Source organism: Neopsephotus bourkii, unplaced genomic scaffold (assembly GCF_033783945.1).
Source record: "Neopsephotus bourkii isolate Nb327-2 ecotype Australia unplaced genomic scaffold, CSIRO-AGI_Nbou_v1 NB_1655, whole genome shotgun sequence".
Taxonomy (NCBI): domain Eukaryota; kingdom Metazoa; phylum Chordata; class Aves; order Psittaciformes; family Psittacidae; genus Neopsephotus; species Neopsephotus bourkii.
Window position 1 is genome coordinate 1,019,388 of NW_026902129.1, and position 12,865 is coordinate 1,032,252.

General features: G+C 41.3%; 2 protein-coding genes across 4 annotated transcripts in view; both read right to left on the bottom strand.

Moving 5' to 3' along the window:
• Window positions 1–12,865, bottom strand: part of LOC133223883 (amphiphysin) — a 107,598-nt gene that overhangs the window by 17,358 nt on the left and 77,375 nt on the right. For all 3 annotated transcript variants that reach the window (XM_061374998.1, XM_061374997.1, XM_061374996.1), the window contains exons 12-16: window positions 10,124–10,231; window positions 6,692–6,715; window positions 5,040–5,063; window positions 2,415–2,447; window positions 976–1,026 (exon numbers count right to left, since the gene is read on the bottom strand). In XM_061374998.1, coding sequence (XP_061230982.1) covers window positions 976–1,026; window positions 2,415–2,447; window positions 5,040–5,063; window positions 6,692–6,715; window positions 10,124–10,231 — 240 coding nt within the window. The remainder of the gene's footprint in view (window positions 1–975; window positions 1,027–2,414; window positions 2,448–5,039; window positions 5,064–6,691; window positions 6,716–10,123; window positions 10,232–12,865) is intronic.
• Window positions 2,456–5,028, bottom strand: LOC133223884 (uncharacterized). The gene has a single exon (XM_061374999.1). The coding sequence runs from the start codon at window positions 4,829–4,831 to the stop codon at window positions 2,966–2,968; it is 1,866 nt and encodes a 621-aa protein (XP_061230983.1). The 5' UTR covers window positions 4,832–5,028; the 3' UTR covers window positions 2,456–2,965.

Here is a 12,865-nt window from a genome sequence, read left to right on the forward strand (position 1 = left end):
GGTACAGGGAAGTCTGCCTAAGCAAGACCGTCAGGATTTGCCACAGCATAAAGAAACATTCATTATATTATACCATGCTGTGCAGAAATCAATCTGTATAGTGTATTCATGCTAGCTCTAGCGAATTTCACAAAGAAGAAACAGGACTGAAATGAGAAACACAAAGTATATTTATCCCAGGTAAGATGATTAATGAGCTTCCTGAGGTTTAATCCTGGAAGAAACTTTCAGGCTTAAAATCACAGGTAACACTATAATGCAGATTGCACTGATGTTCTTAAAGTCACTTGTTGACAAGCAGTCTTCAGACTAGTTATCACATTTCAGCTACCAGTACAAATATCTCGCTGTATTCAGTAACCGTTATGAACACAAGTACCACCAGAGGCATTATACAAAAGCCACATTAAATAATACTGAGCATCACTCTGCTGCTATTAAGTAGCTATAGCACTCGCCCAGCAATGCTGCTATTCCACATCCTTACTCCAGGCTAACCAAAGACTGTAAGAGAAACTAAAACTGCCCAAGCATGATCACTTCCAGAAAGACTCTCCACTCCTTACAAGGGGACCATGCCTATATTCGTATCTGGAGAATGGGTGAAACTATAACAATACTACAGACATTTAAACAGCCATCAGGTACTATCTCCTGCTTGCTGTACACTGGGACCATAGTACTCGTTCTTGTAATTTCTTACATGCAATAAATGAACAAACTGTTTGACTGCCCCTTTGAAAAGTTAATATAGCTTAGAATATCCTGGTTTTCTTTTCTTTTTCTCTGTGCTATCCTTGTGCAAGACTGTTTCAGTGAGCAATGATTTACAACATCAGCCACCAACTCATCCAGCTTAAGGTTTTGTGACTTGGAGGATGGAAAACTCAAAAAGGAGAAAATACCTTTGCACAAAGGAAAAATGGTGCCGGTTTTTACAAGGTACTTAAAAAGGAAGCAAAAGCCACCACTTACCAAAGGCTCTGTCACATTCTCATTTGATTGCACTGTAAATGCAGAGGTATCCTAGATATAGAAATGAAAAACAATGATGCAAAAATATTTGAGTCAGGATGCTTGCAGGTGTCAATCAAAGATCTGATATTTTAATGGTTAATTCAGGTAAACTCATAAGTAAATTCACATAGAGTAAAAGATGACAATCTAAATAGATATTAATAATTATTATTAGTGAAGCACTATTAACATTAAAGACATTCCTTTTTCAGTTATACATTCGATACTTCTAAACCGTGCAATGTTATTAAAGGTAGTGAAACCCCCTTCAGTTAATATATGTGGATAGCAAGGGCTTTGCTTCAGACACAATGGAGTTTTAAGTAGTAAAACTCTGAATCCTTTTTGCAGACTACATGTGCCCATGCCTGGGGAGTACACTAACTCCAAGATCCTTTCACATGCTCTTGATGCTGGGCTCTTATTTCATCAGTTAGTAACGTAATTATAGATGCAAAATTTTACCTGCATTCAGAAGATACAAGAATGGAGATGCTTTCCAACTTCTTACTCAGAACCAGTTAATCTACAAAATATCCCTGGCCAAATCCTTTTCATACTACAGTGGGGGCATCAGATTTTGATTCCCTCAGGGCAAACATTTTGCCTTGATTATCAGCAGTGGCTCTTTGCCTGGCTTTTTGCCCCTTTGATCCACTAATTTAAATGCTCTGGAGGAGAATGGTTAAGCACTGGAAAACTCATTTCCATCCTTGTATAAGCTCAGCCTCTTTGGGTGCTTTTAAAACTGGAGTACAGGGTGTGCTGTGGATGAGCCAGTCTCTAAAAGGATGCTGGAAATTAATGAGGCCTCAGGTTATCCACCTGAAATTTGGGATCTTGGCACAGCCCTAGAATAAGGAATATGGAAGCATAAACATGGTATCTTCATGCACTGTATCTCTGTTATGTCTGAGTCTTACCATCAGCATGGCAACAAACAAATAATTAAGGTTTAACTTTCAGATTCAAATATATCTTCAATGAAAACAAAGATGCAGAAACAAAACTCATTTTATATATACAGAGTTGCTGAAAGTACGTGAAACTGAAGAACCCACGCTTTACAGGAGTTTGGAACTGTGAGACAAAGCCCCAAAAGAGCACAATAAGAAAAAGCTAAAGCAGTCCTTTGGGGAGGTAAATAATCAGTCCCACTGAGGTAGTCAGATTTTTGCTACTAAATTCAGCCAGGCCCAGGGTACCAAGAGTATTAGCATCATTCCAGTAATATCCAGGAATATTTTCTGAGGACAGGGTTTGGACTGGGGTCAGTACGACCCTGCTGTGCAGCTTGTCTGTACAACACATTTCCTGAATACGTACAGCCGCACTGCACATACATCCCTTCCTACCAGCACAGGAAAAATACATCTCAAAGCATGTTTATTTCTTACCTGTGCAAATCCATTAAATGCTGTGCTGGATGCCTATGTAGAAGTGAAGATCAGAACAAATTATCATTTGTTTACTGAAGCAGAACAGGAGTCAAAACATTTTTATCTGCACAATAAAAATGTAGGCCAGACATTAAAAAAGGGAAAAAAGAATAAAATGAGGGGTAAGGCAGCAAGAAACTTGATGACAGTGCTAGCTGGTAAGAGGCGTCACAGGCTTAAAGAGAACAACAAAACCAAAAAGCAGAGTAACTTAAGCAATTCTATAAAACAAGAAACCAAAAAGGACTAGGTGCTGTTAAAGTTCTACAGGTAAGACACAAAACCTGTGAGACACGATGTGCCATCACAGCTCAAAGCTTCATTCCCTGTTTAGAAATGCAGTTTTGTCAGCCTGCTTCACTGCATGGCTGAAGGGCACCACACTATGAACAGTTGCATGGCAGCTTCCAAAGAAAAAGAGTAGCACGGGCTTAGGACAGGCAGTGGGAAAAACACACACGGATTGTTTTTAAATGACAAGGTTATGCATGACCTAAGGAACTCTTTGTCTAGACTAGGCTACACACTGGGGTAGGTACCTCTTCTTTATCAGCCTCAATTTCCTGGTACAACAATCCATATCTCCGGTTAGCAATTTCATCTTCAGATAAATCTGAGTTGTTGGTCTCATTGTCTTTAGGACTAGTTGAACTCTCGGTGCTAGCATTTCTGGAATTTCCCATTTGAAACAGAGACAAGGGTCTAGCTATCTCCTTGCTTGGTCCAGGACTGCTAATGCCTGCCTGCTCCCCAGACAAGCCTTGTTTTACTGGTGTCTCCTGAATTCTATTGGTTGTGCTTGCACCTAGTTCTCCCCAGCTGGTACCAGTACCTCCTAGGTCTTGTGTAGACCATTTATCACTAATGCCTAACCAAACATTTTCCATGTTACCTTCTTCTGAGTCTTGGTCCTTGGGGAAAAAGGGCCAATTATCCAGTCCATTGGCTTGGACATCTGACACATTAGAAAAACCCCAGGAATCATGAGTAACTGTTGGATCCCAGTTCGCCAGCCAGGGGTCCATTTCCAAGGCTTCAGGAACACCACCGCTACTAGGATGCTCTTCAGCTACTGCTGCTGCTGCCCTATCTGTCACTTGGTCTTCTGCGTTATCTAGGCAAGGATTACCACAGCTTTTGCTAGCAGCATCAGCTGCCTCAGGCAGCAATGGCCACTCTTTTTCAGCAGCACCTTGTCCTTCAGCAGCAGCACTACCATTTGTGAAGAGGCTGATGCTATTGTCTTCAGTTCCTTTACCAGATTCTTCTGCACTGAGTAATTCTGCATCACACAGAATGTTTCCAGTATCTGCAAGGTCCTTCTCTGTGTGGTCAGTTACCTCTAGGTCAACATGTACTCTCATTTTTACACACTCCATGGATGTACTCTCTCTAGTACCACTGTCAGTTTGGTCTAAACCATCTGCAAATGTCCTTTGGTGGTCCTGATCCCAGATACCAAAGACTCCCTCAGGTTCAGCACCAGTGCTTTCTATAGTTTTATAGTTATCCACTACTATTTTGTCCCCATCCTCCAGCCCTGTGCTTAACAATGGTATTTCTCCATCTTTCTCCTTAATGACATTGACCCATTTGAATTCTTCTTCCCTGGGGTTTTCTAGGTTAGCACTACCAACTCTCTCAGCATCCCCATCATTATCTTCTAACTCTAGATCTGATTTTGCTAAAACCTCATGAAGTTCTCCCTCATTGTTTCCCTTGGTTTTGCAACCTTGCTCTTCCAGTTCCTCTGTACCTTCTACCTCCTCGTAGTTAACAGCTCTGGTCTCTACCTTTTCACTTGGCTTGACACCTGCCCACTCGTCTTCCTCCCGCTCTTCCTCTGCCTTTTGCACATCACATGGGAGGGGTTCATCCAACAAGCTATCAGTTCCCAGGATGGGTGTCTCAAAACTGGTTATGTTCTCTAAAGGCTGATTGGTCACCACATCTTCCCATGGGACATTTCTGGCATCCAACTGGTCCTCCAGTGAAGTCCTCTGGTTTTCGTTTACAGACGCTGACCCTGGAGCAGCATCCTCCTGCTTCTGTACAGCAGGCCAAACACTAGCAGGCAGAGTACCCGTGGATTCGCTTGAGGTTTGCTCTGCCCCAGGGAAAAGCAAAGAACCGCCTGCAGTAACTTCCTGGCTGACAATGGGTGTGCTAACATCTAGGCCCCAGTTGAGTGAACCTAGATCAGTTTGAGTTCTGTTAATATCTTCTGATGACCCACTGTTTGGGGCTTCCTCCATGACCAGGTTACACAGGGAAAGACTTTTTGAAGAATCAGGCTTTAAGCAGACAGAAAAGCAAAGAAAAAACACAAGATGAAAAAGATAAAGGCGGACTTGATGAGAAAACACAAAATTCATATTTCACTAAAGCAATTTTAATTTAAAGAATGCAAGTGACTAAATTAAGCCATTTTAGGAAAAGCTAGGTGGTTTGCAACATCTGGAGGCAATAGATTGCAATGTGAAAGAGCAGCACTGATAGACAAAACCAGAAAACTATGTATCACACCACACTGATTAAAGCATGTCTCTAGAGTGTTGCAATTCTGAGGGGAGGTTTGCTTACCGGCTGCACCAATTCGCTGCTTGTCTGTAGAGAAGAAAATCACACGTATAAAACACAGAAAGAAGAACGCGATGTACTTTGTTACAGCAGCAGTTCATTAATTATCACTTCTCTAACCAGCAGCAGGTCCCAAACTGGTGTGGGGAAAGAGCAGCGGGTCCTCTCTTGCTGCTCCACAGGAGACTAATGCCAGGCCCCTGAATTTAAGCCATGCTTCCATATTACATTATAAAAGATCTACATGTGTAATGAATATTTATCACTCCTTGCTTTCCTCTGTGAGCCACTGACATTTTGATCACAAAAACCCTAGTACACCTCAAATGAAAAAAGGGGTTGCTCTGGGAGACAGTGATCAAGGAAGGAAACAACACAAGTGGCAGGGGGGTTTACTTGTATTTACACCAAGGCATCACTGCAAGCAGTGCAGAGGGCCCTGCACATGCAGCTCCTTCGATTCTCCATCACCCTGTGCCATGCAGAGGCATTTCCACTGCTGTCTACACTGCCACTTTGAACAGACACAAATGCTGCAGGCAAGATCAACAACTGCTCTGTATTCAACCTATTAAGAGAAACTCAGTAAATGGCTGAGTATCCCTAATTTCAAGCATTCAGCTGTGAAGCTCACTACTTACTGTTTTTAGACTAGAGCAAAGAGGAAAATAATTGCAATACAGAATACATATATAATATTAAATTAATATTTATTAATAAAACTGTGTGAACGAAAGACACTGATAAAGCTATCTAACGTAAGTTTAGAGCAATATAGTTGAAACATTTATGGGTTATTTTAGCTGGTCTAGATATTGGCAGCCCTGAAATTTTGGCTAGCCTACAAGCGTGACTTGTTTTTCAGGCTCTATTTAACCTTTCCCAATAGAAAAAGATGAGCATTTAATACACATCACACACGCTGTGTGCTCGCAAACCAGTGCTACAAATGTGAATGCATGAGAAGCATCCGTAGATTTCTGTGCTGGCTGAAGCTGCAAAAGGTCAAAAATGAATGTACCAGGGTACATGTCAAGTCAACCCCGCTATCTCCATGACATAAAGTCATAAGAAAGCTCACAAAAATGAGTTGTTTTCTTCCTGCAGATTATTGCATCTGATTTGACATTGAGAGAAAAAAGGAAGGATTCATGAAGTTTCCTAGAGCTGCAGCTTCATTTGTGAGTAACTCCACTTCACTGCATGCCCACAAAGGCAAGTTAAATTCTCTTTTCATTCCTGAATCTTGAGCAAATGGTTGTCCACTGGGGTAAAGTCCTGAGGAACTACACCTTCAGATAACTGAACCAAGTGAGTAGCATACATTCCTACCCTGTAGTAGCTGTAATTTAAGCATGAGAGTAAAAGCAGCACACGCTTTGCTATATTGATTGTGAATCTTATTAACCTAGATTTCTGACATCATTTAGGGGTTTTGTAGGCCAAGCAAGAGAGATTATTTTTTAATGTTGTTGGTTTTAAAAGATCCCCTGTGGCTCCATAAACTTGAAAGTATTTGTCACAGTCTATAAATTCTTTATCTTATATATATTCTTTATCTTTTCTGGTAAAAGCACTGCAAATCTGAGTTTAGTGGTTTACATAATCAGAGGCATGGAAATATCCCAGTTCACAATGATGAAAGTCAGGCTTACCGTCCATAAATCCCATGGCAATGTCTGAAAAAAAGGAGGGGAAAAAAAAAGTCTTTGAGAAAAATACTTTTCATATACTGTACGTTCAACATGCTACTTAACTGTGCATTAACTAACAAGAGAGAGTTTATTTATATCAGAGAATCCCAGAATGGTTTTGTCTGGATGGGACCTTAAAGCTCCTCCAGTTCCAACCCCCTGCCATGGGCAGGGACACCTTCCACTAGACCAGGTTGCTCCAAGACGCATCCAACCTGGCCTTGAGCACTGCCAGGGATGGGGCAGCCACAGCTTCTCTGGGCACCCTGTGCCAGCGCCTCAGCAGCCTCACAGGGAAGAGTTTCTGCCTAATATCTAATCTCAATCTCCACTCTTTCAATTTAAAGCCATTCCCCCTTCTCCTATGTCTACATGCCCTTGTAAACTTATTTATATGCATATATACATATAGATTTTATATATTACTGTGTGTGTGAACACATGTATGGGCACATAACTGCATAATATACTTAGTTCAACAGGATGGGCAGTATGTGATGGACTGTGGTATTTCCCACTTCAAAACGTTGCTTTCCAGCAAACTCACATTAACAGGCGCTTAAGTAATAACCAGATTCTGAGCTGGTGACTGACCTTCAACAGGTATAGGAGCCTCTGCAAAGTGCAAGCTTTAAAAAGCTTACATAGGTCAGGTTTTTTGGCCAGTTAAAAAATGATCCAGCTACCCACTGAGAACAAGTGGATTTTCTCAGAACTGACACCAGGAAGGGGAACGGCATGCTTTTTGGGAAACAAAACGAGAAAGATGACCAGTGTTTTCATTTTCTTCTCCAGTCTGTTAAGTAATAAATGTTAGTGACCTGTTAGCCAAAGAGCTGAATGGACAGGTGAAAGGAATGCAGCAGACTTCATGCCAAATATTAATAGCCCACCACATGAGAAGCAGCTCTGCTGATCAGTTCCAAAAGCTGTCTGAGATGCTTCAAAACATATCTATTATATTTGCACCTAGGTTAAAGCCCATCAAAAACAAAAACTAAAGATGTTCATAAAGTAAAATGTAAAATTGTTCCTGAAATATTTGCACATGTTAAATGTGACTTCTAACATCTGCCCGAGAGAAAGGATTGCTGCAGCTAGCTTCTTTTCTTGCCTCCTTCTTATAATGGCAAAATGGCTCTCAGAACAACTTCTGCTTTTGCAAAAGACAAAGTAATAACTCAATACTCAGATTCACAGCAAATTAAACTGATTGAGAAATGGCTCTTGATGTTAACTTGGTTTAAGTCAAGGTATGTTCTTCTGTGTATGTAATTCACAAGTGTACCTGCTCACTCTGCTGTAACATTACTAGCTGAATATTCAAGCTTTAAGGAAAAGTGATAGGTCTGTTCTTGTAGTGCTTTTGCAAACCCTGGATATCCTATTGACTTCCATGGAAGTGGATAGATTGCTTTGTTTTCATTTTTTTCCTTTTCCTTTCATTGCTCATGAGACTTTGAGCACAAGAGGGAAGGAACAAACTAAGGGAAAGGTGAGACAGACCACAGCTAGCAAACAGAGGTCAGAGGCAGGCACTTTTAGAAAGGACATAAAAACAGAAAACTAAATGAGGAAGGGCAGACCAGGGCTCACTTACTGTGGTCTGATCACCCTGCCAGAGCAGTGGAGCAGGTAATTAATTAAATGATCAATAGGGAAGTCATGCCAGGCATCCTGAAGCATCGTGGCACGAATGACTACCTAAGTCTAGACATCACTCAGCAGTAGTGACTGAGGCAAAAACTATACACACCTAGGAATACCTCTTAAGGCTCTCTTAAGCTCCCTGCAAGGTAGCACAGGGCTCTCCAAAGATTGCAACTGGGCTGCCATAGCAATGACCCTGTTACATCCAGTGAGTCCAAGACCCAGACTGCAGGAGGAAAGATGAGAGGAGAGACTGAAGGTGCTCAGTGAATGCTTCTTATACACTTAGGTGAAAAACTTACAATGTATTTTTTGACACAGAATTAGTCTGTGTTTCATGGTACAGCTGAATCTGAACCAACTCTAGCTAAACTAACAAACTCTATTTGATATCAAGACAAAACATGCTGGGTCACAAAAGTTAAATGTCTTTGGTTTCATGATCCCATTGTTCTAATCAGCATCAATATGAGACAAGCTGAAAGGGCAGAGTTAGCAAAGTCAGAGCTAGAATTTTCTTTCCTGTTCTCCCTCCCTGTTTAGAAGGAGCAAGAAACATAGCAATTAAGGTGCACAAAGCCTCTGCTATAATTGAACAGCTCTCTTAGAAAGCCACAATGAGAAATTTCAGCTGATGTTCAGAGTGCTGACAATACACTTTCTCTGACAGTGCATAACCCATCAGAGATCACTACAGATCTCACTGCATAACTAGGACTGCACACCAATGAAGACACTAATTAAATGAGGAAGAGATCAGCAGAGAACCAGGACTATCTCAGCCTTAAAGCTTCTCGTGTTCTCACTCCTTTCCCAGTGCTGCATTCCTGAACAGCTGATTAGTCCTCTCATGTGTCACAGTACAAGCCAGGTTAGCGATAGCCACAGGGATAAGAGGTTTTGCTAACAATGTGTTAATATTGTTCCTTTCTTTGTGTACAACACAGGGCTACAGCTCTGCTGGCCGGGAAAACTTCCTTACTGTACTATCAGCCCTGTGGGGAGTGAGGGTGAGTTCTGCGTCTTAAAATAGCAGTTCCCTGAGGATAAGTCAATGAAAATCAGCAACTTGACACATCAGCCTTTTTTTTTCCTTTTATACTTCTTTTTTTTTTTCATATTGCTGCAAGAAACTACCCTGGCAAATATTATCATAGAATGCAGATTTTCTTTAACACAACATCCTACAAGGAAACACCCTATGCCATGATCTCATTTTCTTTGATGTTAGGTCTAAACCAGATTTATAAAAGCAAAACCACTCAGCTCATATACACTACTTGGTACAGAAACTCCATCACAGCAAGGCAATCACATGCTGAGTCCATGCGATTGAGGCCCCCTGAGGCATCTTTCCAAACATGAAGGGCCAAAGCCAGGTCAGAAAAATTGTCAGAAAAAAACAGACACTGGAGAATTATAATGCTGGCACTGAGAGTTGTTCTGAAGATGGAAAATAACAGCGTGCTGAAGTCAAGGCCAAGGTACCACCAAACCATACTCACTGGCAGACACCTTCATTCACCACCTGACAATTTCCTCACCTGACAATTTCCTCACCTCCCAGTACATCATGTACACAGTTACAGAAGGGGAAAGATAAATGGCTGACTAGAGCTGCTCAGAAAGATCATTTTTCATTCACTACAGACAGCCCTACTCCTTAGAACACGAGGCAGATTTTGCTACCAAGCACAGCATGTTTCATCCATGTGCTTTGCCTGCCTCAAGGCAAAGAGATACCTGAGACATGGGTGAATGAGTAACTCCTGTTGATACAACTTCTGGCTTGAAAGGGTCGAAGTCCAAATCTAGCAAAGATTCTTCTTTCTTAGCTTCCGGAACTTCATTCTGTTAGAAGAGAAACATAACTCTTGAAAAACTCCACTTTTAAAATCAAAATACTAAGGTATTAGATTTCAATTCCGAACATGAATACCAATTCACATTTAATGCTGCCCTTAGCTCTAAACTTCAGGAAACATCTTATGTAACACTACCTAAATCTTGCTACATTGATCTGCTCTTACAAAACTGGATTACACGGTAGAGCCTTTTTTTTGCTTGCAATTAATGAATTAGCCAAGGCCTCTGAGGTCACTATAAATATGTTTCTTGGTTCAACGGGCTACAGGTCTTTTCTGCTGTAAAGCAACAAGAAAAATAATTAGCATGCTTCAACAGAAAACTGTAATTAGCATGAAACTGCAGCTGAGATTTAACTTGCACTAATGACAAATGTTGTAGGCAAGCATCTTGGGTTTGGTAACAAGGCTAGTACTGCCTACTGTTAGTTGGTCAGTGGTTATGAAGTAGTGGGCAAAGCTCGTCTTTCAGTGTACAAAATATGCAGGTAGTATTCGTTGGAATGCTATTTTGAAAAGTGTTCAGATTGGAAATGGCACCATAGGAAATTATCTGTACACGTACATTCACTTATAATGTTACGGAAGAATGGTAGCACAGGGGCAGACCACATAGTCCTATGTCCTGTTCCTGACTGTGACCCAAGTATACATCAGAGGAAGTCTACAACAACAGGGCAGTCATAAGAACAGCAAAACTAGGAGATAATTATGATGATGGCAATGGTAAAATAAGCAAATATTTAAGAGCATAAATTACTTGTAAAGAGATATTCAAATACAGGTAATTGATGGCTTCCAAACACCGGAGGACATCTGAGCCCTTTGTGTCATCTGAAAACGTGGCCAAATAGTGCCTCAGGTGCCATGCTAGGAGTGACAAGAGCGACCTGGAACTCTTCAGTCTGGAAGAGGAATGCTAGGGGTGGGGTCTACACCAGTGCAAAAGGCACAGGGGTTTGGCTGCTCCATGGCTCCTTCAAGGCAGATAGCAGTGAAGTTGGTGGTGGCAGATGTGCAATAAAGAAGAGGTGGTGGTCCTTCATGTGGCACAGAGCTCAGCTGGGGTAGTGTTTCAGCACATGTAAATCTGGGGCAAAGTACTGTTATGGATTACTAAATAGGTAGAAATCATGTTGATCAAGCCCCTGAGCTGCAAATGGCTGAAGGCTAGGATACTGTAGGAGAAAGGGGTGCAAGGAGTATTAAATTTGCTTGCCTTGTTTTATGTTCTTCCCTTGGCTTCTGCTTTTCGCCACTGGTGATGACAGATAACTGGTCTGACACACTGAAGCCAGTGTTACGGTCTCACAGTTTAAGAAGTTAAAACCAAACTAGACCTTCCACCAGTAACCAGCATGACATTCATTCTGTCATGCTTTTCATCCAATATATTTAGATTTCATCACATATGCCCTTGAGGCACTAGTACCCATATGGTCATACAGCTTCATGAAACAACACAGCATTAGCTAGCACATAATCAGAAATGAATAGAGGTGGAAAAGTTAATTGTCTTTCAGTGAAGTTCAAAAATGAAGGTACCTATGAGGACTGAAGCAGATGCCATAAGCACCAAGAGGAGTAAATCCGCATTTCCTGTGGATTTCATGAAATGTATTTTCGATAGCTGGTTCTCCCACAGAAGGATATAAAACCTATACAACACACTATCTGTGTGTGCCTGTACACATTCAGAGATCTCAATATAGTAAGGTGCTTTAGTGAAGGGGGTGGGTTTTGTGGAGGAAAAAGTGCAGATGATTCATGAGAAGGTGGCCAGGGAAGAGCTTAGGTCATTCCCAGGTCATTGACTACAGAGGAGAGAGGGATATAAATAACACACTGAAGGGAGATCAATTTTTCCTTGAGAGACAAGGGAAAGATTTCAGTTCCTAAGAGCATGTCCCACCGTTATTACGCCATTCCAATTTTATACTGTTCTCTCATAGAAAGGTTGTAAAGATTCTGGAAATGTGACTTACACTCACTTAAAGCTCTGTTCTAGAGTCAGCTCTTAATGGAAGAGCAAACCAGATCCATTTCTGCTTCCCTGGCTGGCCTGACATGTGAAGGTTAGGTGGATACACCATTTAATGCAGCATGGGAACACCAACTCTTACCACCGATGCCAAGGCTAACACTGCCATAATAATAACTCCCATGAAGTCAGGGTACAATGATGCAACAGACCTGTAATCACCCTTCAGCAGGAGGGCCCAGCAGTGGCTGCATACTGGGAGCTGCCATTAATTCTTTAATTGCATGGGGACTTAACTATAAATAACTCTTTTCTCTTCCAAATAGATCCCTATGGATGGCAATGCCTTTTTCTCCTCTCCACAAGAAAACAAAACATCACATGTTCAAATTCTTTAGAATAATTGTTTTTCATTGCTGTGCCTACATTCTTCTGTGTTGTCAATTGCAGTAGTACGAAAACAACAATTCACATGAAAACAAAAATTCATAAACATTCTGCATGAGCTTCAGATCTGCATATTTCTCCCCAGTCTATTAGACACAGGCACAGATATCAGAGATGTAATTACCATAATAGAAAGGGTTCATTATTGAACAACCAGCAGTTACCACAACTGCATAAAAGCTGAACAACTGA

Excerpts from the sequence above, each read along its gene's own strand:
- LOC133223884 (XM_061374999.1), bottom strand. The coding sequence starts at position 4,831 with ATGAATTTTGTGTTTTCTCATCAAGTCCGCCTTTATCTTTTTCATCTT.